Source organism: Ursus maritimus, unplaced genomic scaffold (assembly GCF_017311325.1).
Source record: "Ursus maritimus isolate PB19 unplaced genomic scaffold, ASM1731132v1 scaffold_21, whole genome shotgun sequence".
Lineage (NCBI taxonomy): Eukaryota > Metazoa > Chordata > Mammalia > Carnivora > Ursidae > Ursus > Ursus maritimus.
The window spans coordinates 33,153,458-33,176,736 of record NW_024424564.1 but is presented as its reverse complement, the minus strand read 5'-3'; the positions used below and the strand labels follow the sequence as shown (position 1 = coordinate 33,176,736).

At 37.0% G+C, this 23,279-nt stretch overlaps 1 protein-coding gene across 1 annotated transcript in view; it reads right to left on the bottom strand.

Annotated features, from left to right (window-relative positions):
- The window catches only part of CFAP54 (cilia and flagella associated protein 54), a 286,069-nt gene that overhangs the window by 239,454 nt on the left and 23,336 nt on the right, over positions 1–23,279 (bottom strand). The window contains exons 6-13 of the mRNA XM_040637071.1: positions 20,271–20,414; positions 18,438–18,551; positions 18,214–18,315; positions 13,198–13,396; positions 7,394–7,575; positions 7,141–7,306; positions 6,119–6,201; positions 542–676 (exon numbers count right to left, since the gene is read on the bottom strand). Coding sequence (XP_040493005.1) covers positions 542–676; positions 6,119–6,201; positions 7,141–7,306; positions 7,394–7,575; positions 13,198–13,396; positions 18,214–18,315; positions 18,438–18,551; positions 20,271–20,414 — 1,125 coding nt within the window. The remainder of the gene's footprint in view (positions 1–541; positions 677–6,118; positions 6,202–7,140; positions 7,307–7,393; positions 7,576–13,197; positions 13,397–18,213; positions 18,316–18,437; positions 18,552–20,270; positions 20,415–23,279) is intronic.

The following is a 23,279-nucleotide window of genomic DNA, read 5'->3' as shown; positions in this document are numbered from 1 at the left end:
ATTAGCCATCACACTTTGGGAACTAAAATGAGGAAATAACATTACTTTTTCACTTCATTACTTTTTCAGAGTACGTGGTAAAACCAAGCCCATGTACCCTATGTACAACACATCCAATATGTTACTGGTAGAAAGTTTTCTCCTATGTTCCCAGGTTATAATATTCACCTGCTCAACTTTCTCCTTTCCACGAAAGAGCTCTTTGAAATAGTCTAAAGATATTACTGCAGGAAAAAACCCTAAAATTCCTTGTTTATTTGTATTTTCTATTATTAACCTTCTTAATGAACTTACCCAAGTTCATGTAACCTTAAACGCACTATATTTATTCCTCCTTTCAAAACAGAAAGTACCTTCCCACTCCCCAAAACTAAATTGCAGAAGTGCAGGGAATACACTTAGAGAAAGGCTTAGTCAGCACCACATTTAAAGAACGGTAGTTATGCACGTGGATAAATAGGGAAAATTTAGATTTGAAATGTGCATCACAACTTAAATTAGCAATAATAAAATGCAAGTGAAAGGAAATAAAAAGAAATACTTTATTAGTACTGATTTTCTGGGTGAATTTTGCGTAGTCATTTCTGGGCAGATTGATCCTCTGAATTCCTAATTTGCATTTCTGCCATAGGAACATTATCGTGTCCACAACGATTTCTTTATCAGGCTGAACATTCTGAAAACAAAAATGGTAAAGTAAATTGGTAAGAATAGTAAGATACACTTACAGATACTGCTATATAGCATTTAACGTGTGTCACAGAACATTTTAAGAGCTTTATATACCTACTGCAATGGACTGAATGTTTGTGTCTACCCAAAATTCCTGTGTTGAAATGCTAACTCCCAGTGTGATAATATTGAGAGGTGGGGCCTTTAGGAAGTAATTAGACATGAGGGTAAAGCCCTCAAGAGCGAAAATCTACCCTTATAAAAGGGACCCCAGAGTCTGTCACTCTCTTTCTGCCAACCGAGGACACAATGCAAAGACACTCATTTACGAACCAGGAGGTGGACCCTCGCCAGGCACCAAATCTGCTGGTGCCTTGATCTTGGATTTCTCAGCCTCCAGAACCATGAGAAGTAAGAGTTCCATGTTTAAGCCACCCTGTCTATGGTATTTTTGTTATGGTAGCCCAGACAGACAAAGACCTATATCAATTTATTTAATCTTCATGACAACCCTATGAAGTGAGTACCATTACTATCATCCCCACTTTCCAGATGAGCAAACTGAAGCACAAGATTAAGTGTTTTTCTCCCAAGATGAAATGAATAGAAAGTAGAAAAGCCGGGATTAAAACCCAGGCAGTCTAGTTCCAGAGTCCACACTCTTAATGAATGCTCTAGGCCACTTCTGCCTCCCCAAAAAGTTCCAAACATTTTTAAGCAAGCTACGTAAGCCAATTAGCTCCACTCAAATTTGAAAGTTGTATATACTACTTTCTTTTTAAATCTTCTGTGTTAAAATAATAAAGAATGGGAAGGGGGATGAATTAGTAAGGGGAGAGGGAGTAGGAAGCTGGGAAAGGATATAAACAAGGAGGAAAGAGAGACATGAAGAAACCAACAGAACATCACACTGAGTATCAATAGATACCATGAGTATAATGAATACATCTCCTCTCAAACCAGTTATTTGGCTCTTTTCAAAAGAAAAATATAACTCATTATATCTGAACTAGAAAGAGAATGAGTTTATGATTAAAATACACCAAACCTTGAACTCCATTGGGGCAGCTCTAAGACTTAATTTGCATATGTATTACCTTGTATGGGACCGTAACAGAGATCAATAAAGGTTTATTGAATTGAATTGAATGAACTAAGGCATACATGATTTTTTTTAAACGCTGGTAGTAAAAATTTCTTGCCCTGGGGCACCTGGGTGACTCAGTCAGTTGGGCATCCCACTCTTGGTCTCAGTTCAGATCTTGATCTCAGGGTTGTGAGTTCAAGCCCTGCATTGGGTTCCACACTGGGCGTGAAGCCTACTAAAAAAAAAAAAAAATCTGGCTAGGAGCTATACTGGATTAACAGCACAGCTCTGGGCTATTAAAGTGGACCAGAATGGCTTTCTGACCCTGAAGAAATTAAATGTGTGGGAAAGGGTAGCCTCGTCCTCCGGAGGGCCTTGTTTGGCCTCAGAGATTCAGAGAAAGCAACTGAAGTTAGATTTTTGCATCTGGTCAAAGAGGCAATGTTACTAGAAGAGAAATTATAAATAAGTGTAGAAAAAGGTATAAATAAGTTTTGGTCTATTCATACAGTGGAATACTATGCAATAAAAATGAACACTATACAACCACTTGTAACAATAAGGATGACTCTTACAAACAATATCAATTGAAAGAAGCAAGATTCTAAAAGTATGCATAGATCTCCACTGACTTATAAATTGAAAGTACCATAAATGAAAAATGCATTAATACACCTAATCTACTGAACATCATAGCCTAGCCTTACCTACCTTAAACATGCTCAGAACACTTACATTAGCCTAGAGTAGGACAAAGGTCCCTAACACAAAGCTTACTTTATAATAAAGTATTAACTATCTCATGTAATTTATTGAATACTGTGCTGAAAGTGAAAATCAGAATAGCTGTGTGTCTGTCATTTACCCTCACGATTGTGAAGCTGATTGGGAGCCGTGGCTGCTGCGGCCCAGCACCATGAGAGAGTATCATACTGCATATTGTCAGCCAGGGAAAAGATCAAAGTTCACAATTTAAAGTATGGTTTCTACTGAATGTGTCTTGCTTGTGAACCATTGTAAAATTGAAAAATCTTAGGTTGAATCATCCTAAGACAGGGACCATCTATATTTTCTGTACTCAATTACATACAATACAAAAAAACAGGCAAAACTAACCCAATGAGTAAACAGTTAAGATAGTGAGTACCCTTGGTAGGGTCAGCGACTGGAAGGGAGCACCAGGGGAGCTACTAGGTGCTGGTCATGTTCTATTTCTTGAACTGGATGTGTTTCATTTATGAAAACTCATTGAGCTATACACTAGTAAAATGTTTGTCATTATATATATGTCAATATAAAGTTTTTTCTAAAAAAAAGTAAGATTCAAGGGGCGCCTGGGTGACTCACTTAGTTAAGCATCAGACTCTTGATTTCGGCTCAGGTCATAATCTCAGCGTCATGAGATCGAGCTGCCAGTCAGGCTCCATGCTCAGTGTGGAGTCTGCTTGTCCCTCTCCCTATGCTCCTACCCCCACTCATGCTCTCTCTCTCTTTCAAATAAATACATGAATAAAATCTTCAAAAAAAAAACAAACAAAAAGTAAGATTCAAAGTACTGAATTTCTAAATATTTCTGTAATTTGTAAATAATTCTAATTATTTTTTGGAATATAAACACATGTATCAGATAACATTATAAAAAGATATGTCAAGGGCCTGGGTGGCACAATCAGTGAAGCCTGCAACTCTTGGTTTCGGCTCAGGTCATGATCTCAGGGTCATGAGATCACTGGCATTGGGCTCTGCACTCAGTGTGGAGTTGGCTTGGGACTCTCTTGCCCTCTCTTTTGGCCCCTCCTCCGATTGCTCTCTCTCTCTAATAAATAAATAAGTAAACCTTAAAAATATATATATATCAATGCCTCTAACCTAATCTTTTAAAATTTAGATTATAAAATAAATTATAAAAATAAACAAAATCAAAGCTCTTAGGTATTGATTGCTGATGATCAAGCTCAAAGGTGGCCAGGAGCATAGGCACAGGACAGAAATTCAACCAGCTTCAGGAACAGCAGAAAAGCTCTCCGTGTTGGGCTGGGCATAGAAGGAACATGAGCAACCCATCACACGCTATCCTTTCCTCTAAAGAATGTCTAATCTTCTTGTCCTGAGTTTCCCCAATTGGTCCTTTATACCTGGATTTAACAACTGAACTCAAGAACAGAGATCCTCAAGAGAAAAGCTTGTTTATTAGGCCTTGAAAAAACAAGTCTAAGGATGACAGATTGGAGGGTAGATTTGGAACATAACTACATCTGATTCCTAGGCTGCTAATAGCTCATGATCGATACTAGCTTTTGGAATTATACCCCAATGAAAATATTATGTTTGGAAAACTTGTCCTAAGTTCATCATTAAAATACTTATCTGTAAAAACAAAACAAAACAAAACAAAACAGAAAAAACCTTGCCCTTTTCAGCCTTGATTTGAATTTTTTGGTTTAACCCTAAAAAACAACTAATCCAGGGGGCACCTGGGTGGCTCAGTCATTAAGTGTCTGCCTTCGGCTCAGGGCGTGATCCCAGCGTTCTGGGATCGAACCCCACATCAGGGTCCTCCGCTGGGAGCCTGCTTCTTCTTCTCCCACTCCCCCTGCTTGTGTTCCCTCTCTTGCTGGCTGTCTCTCTCTCTCTCTCTGTCAAATAAATAAATAAATAAAATCTTAAAAAAAAAAAAAAAAAAAAAACTAATCCAGTTAATAAATGGGCAGAAGACATGAACAGACATTTTTCCAAAGAAGACATACAAATGACTAACAGAAACATGAAAGATGCTCAACATCACTCATCACTCAACATCAGGGATGTACAAATCAAAACCACAATCAGACATCACCTCACACCTGTCAGAATGGCCAAAATTAAGAACACTGAAAGAACAGAAGTTGGAGAGGATGTGGAGAAAGGGAACCCTGTCTTACACTGTTGGTGGGAATGCAAACTGGTGCAGTCACTGTGGAAAACAGAATGGAGATTCCTCAAAAAGTTAAAAAAGAGCTACCCTACAACCCAGCAATTGCACTACTAGGTATTTACCCAAAGGATACAAAAATACTGATTCTAAGGGGCACATGCACCCTAATGTTTACAGCAGCATTATCAACAATAGCCAAACTATGAAGAGAGCCCAAATGTCCATCAACAGATGAATGGATAAAGATGTCGTATATATACACAATAGAATATTACTTAGCCACAAAAAAGAAGGAAATCTTGACATTTGCAATGACGTGGATGGAGTAGGGCATATTATGCTAAGTGAAATAAGTCAATCACAGAAAGACAAATACCATATGACTTCACTTATATATGGAATTTAAGAAACAAAACAGATGAACATAGGGGAAAGAACGAAAAAAAAGGCGAGAGGGAGACAAACCATAAGAGACTCTCGACTATGGAGAACAAACAGTTTGCTGGGGGTGGGGGTGGGGAATGGGCTAAATGGGTGATGGGTATTAAGGAAAGCACTTGTTGTGATGAACGCTGGGTGTTATCTGTAAGTGATGAATCACTCGATTTTAGTCCTGAAACCAATACTACACTATATGTTAACTAACCAGAATTTAAATAAAAACTTGAAACAAAAAAAAAAAAGAATTTCTTGGTTTAGCTCTCCTACTATAATCATTATATTTGCTATCAAATACCTTTCTTTCAAAAATTAAATACCTGTCACAAGTATTTAATAAACCCAGAAGAAATAAAAAACACTTTAACAGCGGAATTTCTCAAGTCCCTTACTGTGGTTTCACTTCCCCGATCAAAAGTTAATACAATGCTCTATCATTGTGGTTTTTAAACTTTTTTTAGAATAGTAAAGACAAATTTTCAAATGAAATTCTATCTCAACATTGTATATAAAACTAATAAATACAGGTTAGGGTGTTACTACCCGAAGCTGAGTTCCTGAGGGAACTTCGGCAAAGCCCTGGGCATCCATGGAACTCAGTTTTAACACCAGTGCTACTCTAGTTACTTAAACATTCATACCCACAAATCATCATCTCTACAGCCATTGTGTGCAAAGTGACTCCAAATAATTACCAAGCTCTGTATTCATGGACTAGAAAGCAGTATTTCCTTAAGAATGTTAACTCTAATTGAAACGACTGCCTCATTTCCTTCATTATTAGAAATATAGCTAGCCTAGGAATTTCCCAAACAGGAACAAAAGGAGTTATTATCAAAACAGACTTAAAATCCAAAGTTAGGTTATGACTCAACCTCTTATTTAATGATTAAACAATAAAGAATTTTGGCAAGGGGCAATTTCTGTGATATTTTAAATCTGGCTTTAAATTAGGTATAATAACCTCCTTCAACACTATTACAAAGTATTCAAAAAAGCAATTTCACCTGGGGAGAGGCACAGACAGAGTACAAGGTTGCTGCCAAATGGAAAATGTCTTCTGAATATCCATAAGTCTTCACACAAGAATCTAATTCATAAAGTAGAGAAAAATGAAACAAAAAATCAATTACAAAACTTCAACTAGAAAAGGCATAGAAACACAGAAACTCTCCAAAATGACATAAATGGTATCTGGGCAAATATCATGTCACTAAGATACTTCTATACGAAAACTAATCTAAGTGTGTTCTAAAGCAATTAAAAGACTATTATCATTAATCTGTAATCTGTATGCCAACTACACCCAAGATAGAATTGAAAAGGCTTATAATATTAAAACACATGTAAAATATGGCAGTTGAAATAAAAATAACAAAAATATCTATTCAGAAACCACTAGAAAAATATATATATCATTGCTTGGCACAAGTTATTTACTGAAATTGAATAGCCATGAAATGCCTTAAGAACATTATAAAACATTAAAAAAAAACATGGGATTAAGTCATTCTTGTCAGTCTAAAAATAGAGGTTGCAGATTTTCAGTTATATACACAATAACTTTTAAGACTTAAAATGTTGGAATAAAAAACTGTCCCTACTGAAAAAAGATGGGAGACCACCAAATCTTCCCTTGCCAAAGTGAACTGATGGCTTTTGATTTACTGTCTGCTGGTCTCTCACTTACCAATAAGGTAACAACTAAGTAGAGCCTATTCATCTCATCAAAATCATCACATAGAATGAAACCCAGCATCCTTACAAGGCTTAGGAGCCTGCAGGATCTGGCACCCAGCTATTTCTCTGCCCACAATTCCTACCACATTCTCAAATTCCACCAGCACCAAGTGCACTGCAGCCATATGTGCCTCCTTGCCATTCCTTCAACAACCAAGCACACTTTTGCCTCAGGGCCTTTGCACTTCCTGTTTCCTTAAACATTCTTTCTCACTTCACCTAGAGAGAGCATATTTTATCATATTTTATCAGATGGAATTTTAAGTTTTCAAAAAGGGCAAATACTCACCATGAAAAGCAATTTTCTTAACATAAATTTGAGCTGATTGTCCTTCTTTGTAGTTTTCCATGGGAAAGACCAAACCTTTGTTTCTCTTTACATTGATTAAAGGTTCTATTGCAACAAGAAGAGTTAAATCCTTTTCTGCTTTCTTTGACTCTGGATCATCCTGCCTCTAAGAGAAGTATATCCCACAAGTTAATTAATAATTCAAAGTCATCTTAACAAAATAAAAATAAATTATTGGCTTTGTATATGTTACCTGGAGAAAATCAATAAGCTGCCCAGCTAAAGATTCAAATAAACTCCATTCCTCATAAGTAAAAGCTAATTTTACAAACTTCACAGCAGCATCTATAGAAATAACATTTTTTCCTTTTACAGTAAGTTGCAAAAGAGATATTTGTGGAAAATCAAGCATTCCATCTGCACCAATATTTGACACTAGAAAAGGAAAGAGAGAGGTTTGAATGTCAGACATGCAAAGAAATATTTATCAAATATTAACTAAATATTTACTAATATTAACTAAATATTAACTAACAGATATTGCTAGGCACTAGGGAAACAATGGAAAAGAAGCAACTACAATCCCTATCTTCACAGAGCTTATACTCTAATGGGGAAACAAAAAATCTTAGCAGGGAAATACAGGGTGCTGTGGGGACAAATAAGAAGGGCATCAAACATGGGTTTGAGGTAGGAGACTGGTCAAGGATGTCCAGCCAGAGGAAGGAACATGGAATCTCAAACAAAGAGAATTAGCAAGAGTTAACTAGTCAAATAGGCAGCTAGATATTACAAATTGAAAGCTCAGGAAACAGATCTATAATAGGGATACAGCTTTAGAGTCATCATTATATATCCCTAGTAAACAACAGAAGCAGCCATGGGCAATGGACAGCTGCTAGGACAGGAGAATTAGGACCCCCAACATGTAAGAGAAGGGTAGAGGGAGAAAAGCCTGCAAAGAAGAGTGTTTAGAAAGGAGTATTCAAAAGTAACAAATACTAGAGTGTAAAGGAAGAAAAGCATTGAGAAGGACCCTTGGATTGAACAAAAAGGAAGTTGTCCATGACATTCTCAGTAGACGGCTGAGGACAGAGGGCTGAAGATTGTATAAGTAAGAAGCAAAGAATTTAGAACAGTGGAAATGGAAAATTCCTGATTATAACAAGAGAAAGAAATACAAGGAAGAAGCTGAAAGAGGACATGGGATAAAATGACAGTTTGGAAATATTAGGCTAAAAGACTTCAAAAGGAAGAGAAGAAACACCCCTTCTATTTTAATGAGAGACAGTAGAAAGGAGGGGTACAGGTGAAAGTAAATTTTCAAGTGTGGGTGAAGGAAATCTCATCTGAGATCATTTTCTTTTCTTCATGGAGAAGAAATGAACCCAAACTGTGCAGAGAAACTCCCTGCCCGCAGATGGGCATGCACATGTGTGTGCACGCGTGCACACACACACACACACACCCTAAACTCACTTGAAAGTACACAAGCTAAGGTCTAGGCTTTCAACTCTCCTTCCAGGTAGATATTGTGGACAAGTCAGCTAACTGCTCCAAAGCAACAGAAGGTAAGCTCATGAAAAATAAAAGTTAAAAACACAAACTCCTTGAAACAAAGACCACAAATGAAAACATCTTTTACCAGAGGAAGCAGAAAAATAGAAAACAGTAAATACTTAACCTCAATAAGTATTCTCTCAAGGAAATAAGAGAGGATTTTAGAAACATGAAGCAAGAATAAATTTCTGTGAAAAAGAATCAAATGGAGACTAGGTATAAATTATTTTATTGTTGAAACAAAGAATTCAATAGATGAACAGAATAGCAAGAACCAAAGAACAAATTAGTGACCTGGAAAGTTGGATTGAGGAACCTTCCCAGAAGGCCACAGAAAGGAATAAAGAGACTAAAATAATAAAATAAGAGAGGAGGAGGAATGGGCAGAGGGAGAGAATCTTCAAGACTCCCTGCTGAGTGCAGAGCCAGACATGGGGCTCAGTCTCACGACCCATGAGATCATGACCTGAGCCAAAACCAAGAGTTGGATGCCTAAGTGACTGAGCCACCTAGATGCCCCGAGAATTTTTAAAAAGTAATCATAAGGGGAAGGAACAAAGAAGTAACATAAAAAATGAAAGAAGGATGTAAGACCTCAAAGTACCTCCTGTATTACCAAACCTACCCCTAAACCCAGTATAACGAAATGTAAGAACATCAGAGGACACTGTGAAAGCTAAATCTGTAAAACAAAAAGGTTTAAACTGTTGAGAGACTTCTAAACACATATACAAGACTACAGAGAAATGTCTTTGAAATTCTAAAAGAAACCAACTTCTAAGCAAAATATTATATCTAGCTAAACTATTTCAAAGTTTTTAAGTTTGTATTTGAGCAAAAAGAAGTGAATTTAGAAAGAAGTCGTGAAAAATGGGAAAGATGAAGGAAAAGGCTTAATAGTGTATTCACTGTCTTAAAAAGCAATGACCAGGACTAGTATCTAGAATATACAAAGAACTCTCAAAATTCAATAGAAACAATAAGCAATCCAATTAGAAAATGGGCAAAAGACACTAAAGAGAACGAGAATATGAAGGTGGCAAATAAATACATGAAAAGATGTTCAGCGTCATTACGCATCAGGAAAAGCCACGATGAAATATCGCTATACACCTCTCAGAATGGCCAAAAGAAATGGTGATAACACCAAATACTGTTGAGGATATTATAAAACTGGATCATCCATACATTGTGAGTGGGAATGTAAAATGGTACAGTCAACCTGAAAAACAGTATGGCAATTTTCCACAAAACAACATACACACTTACCCAGCAATTATACTCTTGAACGTTTATCCCAGAGAAATGAAAATGCATGTGCACACAAAGAACTGTACTCAAATGTTCATAACAGCTGTAACCTAAGAGCCAAAAACTGGGAAGAACTTAAATGTCCTTCAACAGGTAAATGGTCAAACAAACTGTGATACACCCATACCATGGACTACTACTCAGTAATTCTAAGAAGTGAACTATTAATGCACACAGCAACTTGGATACATCTCAAAGTTATTGTACTGAGTGGAAAAACACATGTATAGTCACCTCGCTTATGGCAAAAGGGTACTATAGTCAATGGGGAAAAGAAGGTTTCTTCAATAAATGATGCTGTGTCAACTAGATGGTATATGGAAATAAATAAATCTTCATCTCTACCTCATACCAACAAAAACAAAATTGAGACCTAATGTGAGAGGTAAAATAATAAAGCTTCTAGAAGAAAACATTGGAATATATCTTTGACATTACAGTACAGAGATTTCTTAACCATGACACAAAAATGGCTAACTATAAAGGCTATACTGATACACCGGACTACATTAAAATTAATAATTTCTGTTCCTTAACAGCTATAATTAAGAGAATGAAAAGGTGAGCCACCAAGGGAAAAGATATTTGCAATATGTGTATTCAACAAAGAACTTATATCCAGAATCTATAAAGAATTCTGACAAACCAATAAAGAAAAGGAAATAGCCCAATAGAAAAATGGGCAAAAGATGGTTCACAAACTGGCCCCCACCCACAAAGGGCAAGGAGAGACTGAAAAAGAGGCAGACCACTCCAGATTAGTAAGCGGTAGTTTTAATAAAGCAAAGGAACTTACATACAAGGCTTATCTATAGTTTCTACAGAGTTTCTACATAAGATTTAACTGGGTTCAGTCACGTATACCATCCACATGGTCTCAACAACACCTTACTCTCACAAGGCTACATCCTTGAAACCACTGCTAATACGAGAATAGTAGGTAGGACATACATACCAAGGACAGGGTGGGGTGTGAGATGGGGAGTATAAGGAGGCTCAACATGCCTGAGTCCAGCTCAAGAATTAACTGGTGGTCATATCCTCTTGATGACCTCCTCCAACAAATCTAACAGGCACTTTGCAAAATAGGATATCCAAATGGTGAAGAAATGTATGAAAAAGCGCCCAACTTCATTAGTCATCAGACAAATGCACATTAAATCCGTAATACTACTGAATTTACTGAATTCACACCATAATGGACAAATGAAAAAGACAAATAAATCTAAGTGTCCAAATTTGGAGCAATTAGAACTCTCATAAAATGCTGCTGGTGGTATAAATTGGGAAAAAAAAATCATTTTGGAAAACAGTATCCGTTACAGCAAAACACACACATACCTTATGCTGTATCAATTCCACACCAACAGAAATGCATAGCAGATGATGTTTACCACTTCTCTTTCAGCAATTTACAAAACAAGCAGACCAAGTAGGAATAGGGAAGATTTAACTACATGATTTACAAACTTCACCTAATCAACATATGCATAAAGCAATGTACCCAACAATGAAAGAATATATAGTCTTTTCAAGAATATACAGACTATTTACCAAAATTGACAAGTTAGGCCATAAACCACATCTCAACAATTTCAACAGTTTCAAAAAATATCAAATAGAATATGCTTTCTGACCTCAATATAAGTAAGCTGGAGATTAATACAAAAAATAATTAGCATATCTCCATGGTTTTTGACTCCGTGATGCAGGTATCAAAGAAAAAAGCACAATGGGAATTTGCAAATATTCTTAACTAAATGATAATGAACGTATGATAAATCAAAACTTCAGGTACATAGCTACAGTTGCATTTATAGAGAAATGTCTTAATATGCATATGTTAAATAAGGATAAATCCTGAAAAATCAATGATTTAAGCTTCAAGTCAATAAATTTTTAAAAATCAGCAAAGTAAACCCAAGAGAATAGGAGAAATGATAAAGAACAGAAATTACTAATATGGAAAACAAATATACAATAGAGAGGATAAACACAAATATTGCTCATGGAAAAAGACTAATGAAATTGATAGACTCCTGATGAAATTGATGAGATGAGAGAAAAAGGCAAGCTGATCACTATCAAGAATGAAAAAGAGGAGCCCAGACACCTACAGATCTTATAAACATTAAGAAGATCATAATGAGATATTATAAACAATTTTATGAAAATTTGAAAATAGTGGATCAAAAATTGATTTTTTTCAAGGAAAGTCCTATTTACCAAACCGATAAAAGATTTTTTTAATGAAAAGAAAGCCTAAGTCATTTTATATCTGTGAGAAATTTTTAATCCATAGTTAAAAACCTTTCCGCAAAGAAAATTACAGGTTCAAATGCCTTCACCAGTAAATTCAATCAAACATGTAGGAAGAAATAACATTAATCTGATACAAAATCTTTCAGATAAGAGAGAAAGAGAGTGTACTTCTCAACGCTTTATATGAGGTCAATATGACCTTGAAAGCAAAACCTAAAAAGGACATTACAAAAAAGGAAAATCTGTCTCATGAACAGAGAAGCAAAATAATAAACATTAGCAAACAAAATCAAATAATATATCAAAAGGATAATCCTCACCTCCACATTAGACTTATTCCAAAAATATAGGGTGGTTAAAAATTAGATAAGCAATCAATGTAATTTACCAGATTAATAGAAATAAAACAGAAATCTATTCAATCAACTCAATAAATCCAGAAAAGGCTTTTGATGAAATTCAACAACTATTCACAATTAACAAACAAACAAAACTCAGCAAAACAAGAATAAAAGAAACTTCCTTAATCTGGAAAAACATCAAAATTAATGGTAAAATGTTGAAAGCTTTCCATTTGAGATCATAAATGAGACAAGGATATCTGCTATCACCACTTCCATTTCATGTTTTATTGGAGAACCTATCCAGTGCAATAAGCCAAGAAATGCAAGAAAGAAGAAAGTAAAAGATTTAGAATTGGAAAGAGAAATATAATAGTCATTATTCACAGGTAAGATGATGATATACCTAAGCAAATCCAAAAGAAAATCTCATAAATTATTTAAATTATCTGTTGAGTTTAACAAGATTTCTGAATTTAAGATCAATAAAAATTGGACATCAGTTTCTTACATGCGGAATACCATACTAAAATTTTTGTTTTTCATGTTCTACCATAATATATTATTTAAACAAATTATTTACTTATTAAAAGTTCTTTTCCTGCCATAAACAGTTCTGAGACAACATCACGAATTTCTACTTCATCTGTAACAATAGGTCCAGTTTGTAGGGTGCGCCTATTTGAATCAGAAAGAGCTTCTAAGACAGCCAGAAACCGCGATGCGGTGCTATCAAACATCTCATCCAACAGCCGCTCTGTGACGGTGCGTGGCCACGGCAACTGGAATTAAAAAAAACAAAACAGAACAGAACAAAACACAGTCCACTTCTTTAAAGTTCTACAATGTTTAATATTACAAGCAAAGACAAGGCATGCTTCATTAATGCTAAAAGAGAGAGTGGCTGGCCTATCAATGAGATGGCTGCTTTTATGGTGCTCATTTTGGAGGTGTTTCTCCAGACTCCATTAAAGTTTATGTCATGACACCATTACATCAAAGACTGCTATTTCTTTATGTTCGTGTTTCCAAGGCAGCATTAAAAGGCTGTTTATTACTGTCTTTTTATCAGGGCAACATCAATCTCCACATGCTTTGTGTTACCTTAATTACAGCCTTCAGGAACTGATTCTCAAACTTTGGTTGCCTAGGAATCTCTCAGGAGTGCTTTTTAGATTCACAGACCAAATCTTGAGATTCAGTGGGTCTAGGTGGGGCACTTTTCATAAGCACCACAGGAAATTCTAATGCAGAAGGTCCTAAACCCAAATTTGAAACAATATTTTACAGTATAAATAGCTGGTCTTGTGGTAGTTAATGAACGAAGAATTGACCAGCTGTATGCTAATATGCTGACGACTGTTAGAGCCCTGTATGAATTCCCAGCCACTCGGCTTTCTATCATCTCAGAATGACTTCACACACCCCCCCCCACTGCCTGCGCGCCTATGACTTGCCTCTACACTATTTTTCTGACAACTGATCTGTTCTCTGTATTTAGATTACCAGTAAATAAGAGAAGTAGATCTGGTCAGCTTTTCTAGAATCCATGTTAGAAGATACCCATCATATTCCCCATGATTCCCCTGCTTCTCTCCTCTGCTCAGGGCAAAGTCAGAAAGACAGAAAAACATAAACAGGGTTAAAGCTGCTTTGGACTATTTTTCCCCAAATACCAACTTCTCTACTCATTAGCTTCTATGCCTTTTCCATCCATAGGTTAACTGATAGGGTTAAAAACCTCAATAAACTTGAACTTCATGCCCTAGCCTCTCTTTACAAACAGAGGTTAAGGGTTTCTTCCAGGATTTTTACTGTAGGTTAAAACAGAGCTTTTAAAAATTATACTTAAAAGCATAATAAACTTTCTAATAATTAGAAGTATTCAAAATGAAATTATAAAAACCAAAGATTATACATTATTTTTAGAAATACCGTAGAAAAACTAGCAAAGAGTGAAATAGAATATTTATGAGAGCTGTAGATGAATACCAAGTAAAAGATTTTAAAATATAAATATTTAAAAGATCTATAAAAAATATTAAAGGCAATAAAAAACAATGGGTTGCCAAGCATGACAAGCAAGATATTAATGTTTATAAAAATGATGAGCTCATTCAAATATATTTTATTATTTTTTTATAAAGATTTTATTTATTCATTTGAGAGAGAGAGAGACAGCCAGCGAGAGAGGGAACACAAGCAGGGGGAGTGGGAGAGGAAGAAGCAGGCTCCCAGCAGAGGAGCCTGATGCAGGGCCCGATCCCATAACGCCGGGATCACGCCCTGAGATGAAGGCAAACGCTTAACGACTGAGCCACCCAGGCGCCCCTCAAATATATTTTAAAAATTAAAATCTCTAGGAGATAAATGGTCAAAAACTATGGAAGATAAAATTCACAGAAAAAGGAAATAAAAGAGTAAACAGAAATACAAGGGAAAGTTGGATCAAAGAAATAGCTAAAATGACAAGCCATTTTATAAAAACTAAATTATTAAAAAAAATAAAGAGGGATACCTGGGTGGCTCAGTCAGTTAAGCATCTGACTCTTGATTTAGGCTGACATCATGATCTTGGGGTCGTGGGACTGAGTCCCGAGTCAAGCTCTGTGCTCAGTGCAGTCTGCTCTAGATTCTCCCTCTCCCTCTGACCCTCCATCCACTTGCGCTCTCTCTATCTCTCTCTCAAATAAATAAATAAGGATCTTTTTTAAAAAAATAATAGCGAAATGATAACAACTTGTAGTGAAACTGGTACATGCAGGCTGTACCTTGCATAGCTATTTCAGAAATCAATTTGGGAATATATATCAAGAGAAATAAAAGTGCTTGTATCCTTTGATTCAAACACTACACCTTGAATTTTGTCCACAGGAAATTTTTAAAAAATAGTATATTGAAGCTGTTGATTACTTCAATATTTAGAATAATGAAGAACTGGAACCAACTAAAATTTTAAATAGTAATAAAAATATTTGACAAGTTATGGTACAAATACTGCACAGAGTATGTTAGACCATCTTTAAAAACATCAGGATGGATGAGAAGCTAAGTGACATGATCCAACTAGTCTGCTCCACTTCTAAATACTATGGTTTCTATGACATCTATTCCATGAGATGTATTATGTTAATTCTCCAACATAATATACCTAGCCCAGTCAAGCTTAATTTCTCACTGTCCCCCATAAACTGTTTGCTCCTGCTTCCAAGCTATGATCATGCTTTGGTCCTGTACTTAGAATGTTTTATCCCCTCTTCCCTATCCACTCAAATCCTGCTCTTTATTCCAAGGCCATTCAAAAAGACAGAACTGTGACTTTGCTTTTCTATATTCCACCATACTTGTAACCATAGCAGGCATTTGATACATCATGTTAAATGAATGAATGAAAATACATAATAGTAATAGCTAATATTCCTGAGAACCTACTACATGCCAGAAACATTCTAAGGGCTTTACACATAATTCATTTAATCTCTACCATTATTTCCTTCTTAATACTTACCACAAACTACAATTACTATACTTATTTATTATGTAATTTCTCCACTAGAAATGTAAATCCTATCTTGTTCATATAGCAGGTACTTTAAAAATATTTACTGAATGAATCACTAAACAATCATTAGGAGTATGGATTAGTAGTCCTTTAAAGGAATCCTTTGAAACTCAAAATGATTAACTGTGAGTTCACAATGGACTTACAAATTCAGAAATGTTCTATAAAATAGATTTAACGCATACTGAAATTACTTTCTTTTGCATACACATAATAAAATTATTTCATACATATAAAGCAGAACATTCTGCAAAGTATGTCAAGGTAATATACTATGACTTTATAAAAAGTGTATGTTGACTATTCCCTATAGACACTACCAACTAAACAATTACAACTTTTTCTAAAAAGATATACCACCAGACCTTTCCATAAAATGATTGTCTTAAAGGAAACCAGAAATAAATGTGTTTTTAATGTCATGCTATCTGGAATTTAAAATGTTTTTCTTTGAGTATATATTTAATTTTTATAGAAGGATGATTAGAAATCATAATAATATGCTATTAATGACAGTCTTGCAGCTTTGGATACTTAAATTTGGTTTGCTCAGAGGAAAAAAAAATGCTAGTCAGAAAAAAACCTACCCCTTGCTCTCTTATAAATGCTATAGAGCGTTACTACTCAATACCAGATGCAGGCAGTTCCACAGCTCATCCAAGGAATTATCTATGATTGGGCAAGTCACCACCCCGACTGATTATCCACCACTGGTCGGTAAGGTATGATTTTAAAAGGATGTATGAAATGTACCTCTGGGCTCAGTAGTCAACATACCATAGTCACATTAAGTAGCAATAGAAAGCTACCATGCCCAAATTTTTGTGTTTAGATATTATGATTTATTTCAGAGAAAAGAAAAATAATTTCTCCTAAATGTTATAAGAAGAAATGAGTGAAGAGAGCAGCAGTGATTGGAGTAATGAGAAAGCACTGGACCAGAGTCCTAGGGTCTAGTTGCAACACTGCCAGCAGCTGCCTTTGTGACCTTGAGGCCATAATTTAAATACTCTGGGCTTTATTTTCCCATATGTAATAGGACAGGACTGAACCAGATAATTTCTTAAATTTCTTCCAGGTTCTGAAATTCTACTACTCTCCTGTCCAAAACTGCTCATCTTCCCCCTTACTTTCATTTTCGGTCCCTACAAAGAAATTCATAGAAGAATTTAAAGCCATCTAAAATAGTCAGCTTCAAAGAAAAAACAGAACTGGGTCTTAAGGGACACTGAGATTCAGAAAGGCAAGGGCAAGAGGACAAGACGGGGGAAGAAAGGGACAAGACGGGGGGAGAAAGGGCAGGGGATCCCAGAAGGTATAACTATGTCCCAGTCTTCCTCCCTGACAGCCCTTAGTGCTGCTGGCCAAACACACCTGTGGCCAGGAGAGCTGTATGACGAGTTTTGACATGTGAGAAAAGACTGCTGTCCCTTCCATGCTGGGCGTTACTGCCTACACAAGATTATCCAGAGCTTTCTCAAATCCCCTACGGCAGAACTACCAGCAATTTTCGAAATGAGGGCTTCTCTTCCATCTGGCCCTGAGCATCGGTCATGAGCAGAGCCCCCTGTGAACTATCAGGACTATGATGCCAGTGGGAAATAAAGGTCGTTTTAAGCCAGTGAGATATGGGGGTTGTTTTTGCTACAGTGTAGCCTAGTTCCTAAACATTCCCAAGGGTGAAGTCTGAAGCTGAGGAGAGAAAGCGCCTCCACCTTCTCTCCAATCTCAAAGCCCACTAAGCTAACGCCAAAGGCCTTGTGGCACCACTCAAAGTCCACATGTGAACCGTTCCCAGGCTCTTCTTCTGCATCTTGCCCTTTAAATTTACAAAAGTGGGATGTGGGACAGTATAAAAGCTTTAAGAAAGGGATGGAGTGAGGCTGGGTTCAAAGTGGGAAGGCATTCCTCTATTTTGCCATTGGTGCAGAGAACAGGGGACAGGATTTAATACTGAGTGACCAGGCTTCAAAGACGGAGATATAACACAAATATTCCGCCAAAAGAATCTGAACAAGAGGACATTCTCAGACTTACAGTTTGAGCTTCCCTCAGGTTAACTCTTATCTTTGGCCTAAAGAAGCTTTTGTTTTTTCTTCTAGATTCAAACACTCCTCTTTTGAAGATCATCACTGCCATCTGTCTCAAAAAAAGAATTATATATGAGGTAACAATGGGATGCACTTCTCAACCACTAATATTAAGTATTTAATCAACTTTATAGTGCAGTAAATTTGTTTTATTTCATGAAATTTTTATACCTTTATTGTGGCCTCTCTATAATGTCTTCTGGATTCTTCCTGTGATTGTGAGGAACTCATTAATTCCAGTTGCCTTAACTCATCAATTTTAGCTAAAGCACGCCGAGCAAATGCCTGTATGCGATTAAAATAAATTTAATTCATAATAAGTGAGAGTATAGTGATTAAAAATGTATCAAGACAGCATGTTTTATTCTCCCAGATATTTGATTTAATTGGTGAATTAAACTCTAGGTTGATGCTAACTCCTTATAACACTGTAACTATCCCATCGATCATTTCCTACAAGCATCCCAAAATTCTGCAGGTCTAAAGTTAATAAGCTGTCAGATACGCTAACTTTATGAATCAAGAAAATCAAAAGAGTAAGAAAAGCCAAATTCTGCAGCTTCATACAGATGATCACTTATCTGGCATTGCACACACGTGTGCATGCACGCACGCATGCACACACACACACCCCTCCACGAACTGACCTTCTTACCAAAGCATCCTGTACTATCTAGTCAACTGTTCACTTTGCCCACTAAATTGTGAGGTCCTCATAGGGTCTTACATATTTTTGTATCTCTAATACCCAGCATATAGGAAGTATTTACTAATATCTGAGGACAAAAAGGATGGATGGATGGATGGATGGATGGATGGATGGAAGGAAGGAAGGAGACCTGCTTACTTAATCAGATCACCATGATTATGATTCTCTATAGATCAATTTACATCATTTATTTTACCATTTCTTTGAATGGTAATTTATAATTTATAATTTTTCATGAAGATGCTTCTAGACATAATAAATACATGAAGGGTTAAATTTTCCAATAAGGAAGAATTCCAGTAGGAATCAACTAGGCCAAATTGTGTATATGTTCCATGCCCTGACAATTTTAATAGCGACAGAAACATGCCACCACTAGTACACTATAACTAACTGTACATGCATGGTGAGTAGTCTCTAGAATGTACCCTGGGCTAGAAAATGTACCCCCCAAGGGTCGTATTATGCTATTCAAGATGAGCCACTACCATCCAACCCTTCAGAAGTAGTTGAGTGGGAACATTAAATGTAAAGAAGCCGCTAACCGGCCTGATGGTTGCGAACAGGATACGAAAAGATCTGTACAACTGTGAAGGCTCTGTCCTGCATAAGACTTCCAGCCAAAAGGTTGAGCAGCAGTGGCAATCCAGCCCCCACTGCACTCCCCAGACCATGCACTCTGGTGTGCAGGGATGTGCTGGCCTAACAGAAGGGGCACCTGCTTCTGATTCTCACCAAGCCCTCATCCACTGACAAGCCAGGTGCCACGTACTGTAGAGAGGGCGCCTTTTTTCACTGACACAGAGGAACCATATATGCTAATAGAAACCCCTAACAGTTAAGTTACATTTCAAGTATTCAGTCTAAGAGATACACAGGAAAAGAAGAAAAACAAGAAATAAAGTGTGTTAAACAAATGGCAGCAGGAAGCAGAGAAAAGCAAGACAAAGGGACTGCAGGGGGAATGGAATATAAAACTAAACAAGGAAGGAAAGTGACTTGTATCCAAGCATCCAATGAGGAGGTCAGATATCCGAAATCTTGTTCAGAAAAGGGGCAGGGAGGTGGAAGTGAACGGAGAAGAAAGGAGAGAGCAGAATGTAGAACAAGAGATCAACAGAATGGAGAAGCCAAGCACATTTCTGCAAATAAACCCTGGGACTTGTATCTTTGCTCCAGTGCAATTCTTTGGGTTTCGTTTGTCATTTTTGTTTGTGTTGCTGGGCATCTGAAGAAGAAAATGCGAATAACTTGTATTTTTAATACTGGAATCCTAAGAATGAAAAGCGGCCCACCTCTCCATGAATGCCAGCTTGGCAGTCATAGTAGCACTGGCAGACGGCAGTGTAAAGAGTAGCTCTCCATGTCAAGTACCTGACAGACAGGAGCGGCACGGAGAGCTCCATGCACGTGCTGGCCCACAGGAGGTACTCTAAGGCCTGAGGGAGAAAGAGCACACTTGAATGTATTTTCATTTTAAGCTAACAGGATGATTTCTATCTAATATAACCAAATTATAAGTTGTGAGCACAAGTTGCTGACTGCTTAAACCAAAAATACCATAAATAGTGAGTCAAGAGAAAACAAGCATTTAAAAAGTAAAGGAATAATTTCAAGAACTCAAAATCTCAAGTTAGTTATTTTATTTTATTTTATTTTGTTAAAGATTTTATTGATTTATTTGACAGAGATAGAGACAGCCAGCGAGAGAGGGAACACAAGCAGGGGGAGTGGGAGAGGAAGAAGCAGGCTCATAGCGGAGGAGCCTGATGTGGGGCCCGATCCCATAACGCCGGGATCACGCCCTGAGCCGAAGGCAGATGCTTAACTGCTGTGCCACCCAGGCGCCCCTCAAGTTAGTTATTTTAGAATGTCTTCCTTCTTAGCTCCTAAAGTGCTCTGAACTCAGATGGTTTTTATTAATATCTTTCAAGTCTCCACAGCAATGTAGCAGGTAATTTACATATATGTTTCTATACCATCATATCTACGTTACATCCAATTCCATTAATATGCTCACATGGGTGTGATTCCAAAGCTAGACTCTAATCTCTTTGAAAACAAGAATGGTGCTTTGTTATTATGTCACCAGCACCTGAAAGGGTCCCAGGTACATAGCAGATATCCCCAAGTGCTATTAAATTAATTCAGTGGACAACTTAAAGTCAGCAGAACCAACACAGGAGAGCTAACAAGTCTTTGAGATTCTCAAGAAAATAATGATAATAAACTTGGACAACAGAATAAAGTCCTTCTTCCAATAACAAATTTGGCCTTCAATAATTGAGGAAGTAATTAAGGAAAAAATATGTCTGTAATAGTCAACTCTTGAAAAGGCAAATCATCAAAATGATCCAGGAGCTTCATATGCAGAAAGCAAACCCACCAGACAGACGTAGCATTTAATAGTAAAGATAGATAAAACACTGATAACATTCAGACCCTATTACCATCTCTGGAGCCTTCAAAGACAGTACATACAACACATGTGCAAGCAGCTCAGCTTTCTCATCTAAGAGAAAGAAACCTGAAAGGCCAGAATTCTCCGCTGTCTAGTTAGTTTTGATTCTGGAGGAAAAGAGAGTGCTGGAAGTAAAGCAGAGTTTGACACAGAATTGTAATATTCTTTGCTAACAACTAAGCTCATCCCACCAGAACGTAAAGTCACTTAGGAAAGGGACTCTGTCTGTCCTGTGCACCACCATATCCCCATCTCCTCAAACTATCTGGCATCTCATGGTAAATATTACATAAATATGTGTTGACTGACTGACCTTCATTACAAAGCTCCAGTTAATGGTGCTAAATATGAAACCATGTCAAGTAATCATAGAATCCACGGGCTGAAAGTCAATCTCAGTTCATCCCCACCAGTATCACTGGCACCATCACCACAGATCCTATACTTTCCCTGTCCAAGAGTTCTCACCTCTAGTAACAAGGAACATGACACGTGGCATCAGGAGACAATTCTAAAACATGAAAAGTGCTTCCTTAATCTGAAATGAAATCCACCTTGATATACCTCCAGTGCATTGGTCCTAGTTATGCCTTCTGGAATAGCACAAAACCACCCCAAGCCCACTTCCAACATACAGCCTTCCACAAATCGTAAAACACCTATGCATCCTGTCTTCTCCCCCATCTCTCTCTCCAAGATAAACATCCCTAGGTGCTTTTACATCTCCCAGGACTGCACTTCCCTTCTCCATCATGGTTAGTCTCCTGCGGTTTTGCTCCAGGTTGCCAATGTCCTTTAGAATGCCTGACTTCTCCTCAGTAAAATGAAACTTTCAGTCCCTGGTTCTGGATACTACATCTTTACTAAGTGGGCCCAGGGCTACTTTATTGCTGTTGTTGTTGTTGTTGTTGTTGTTGTTGTTGTTGTTTGCTAAACTTGCCGCACTGTGAACTGAGGTGGAATCAACAGTCATCCAAAAGAGTTTTCTCACCTTTGTCGCACAAAAATCCTATCATAGATTTTTGTGGGGGTATAGGACCAAACTGTGTATAAATTTTCCCCCTTTAAATTCACATATCTTTTCAAAACCCCTTGGGATCCCTAATATTAGAAATTTCACATTTCAAAATAAAAACAGCTTTAGTCACCAATTGCTTGTATTATATTTAGGTTCATATTCAGACTTAGAATAAAAGACCCCAATCACATATTTTAGTGCCAGAAGGGACCTAAATGTAACCCAATCTAACTCCTAGAGGCTAAACTGCTTGTAAGCAACAGAGCAGGGGCTGGAATACTTTGGACTCCCAAGTACAGCAGCATTCTTTCCACTACATGAGGAAGCCTTGACAAAGGGGAGGGGGGGTCTGAAAACCCATCATTCCACTTAGGGATCTGAAAACCCATCAGGTTTAAAGATGAAAAAGCCATTTCTAAAACAACAACAACAACACAACAAAACAAATCTTAATTTGTACCCTTTTTTCTTGCCCCTAAAAGCTTGGAAGAACAATTTCTATTAATTAAAAAAAAAAAAAAAAAAGGGTGATAGGATTTCAGTTAACTGTTGTCTTCATAGGGGAAAAAATTTTTGAAAAACCCAGTTGTAAGAGCCCAGCAAGAGCATGACTCAGGTGTTGAGTAGGGGACACACACACGGTTAGTCAGCTCGGCCACGGGATGGCACTGCAGCATCATTCATGTCAGCTCGTAGGCTGAAAACAACACTGAGAGGCATTTCCAAGTTTGGATTTGAAGTTTATGTAATGGTACATGGAATAATTTGACAATAATTGTTCAAGCCACAAAATTTTACTAAACTATTTCAGTGCTATAGTAAAAT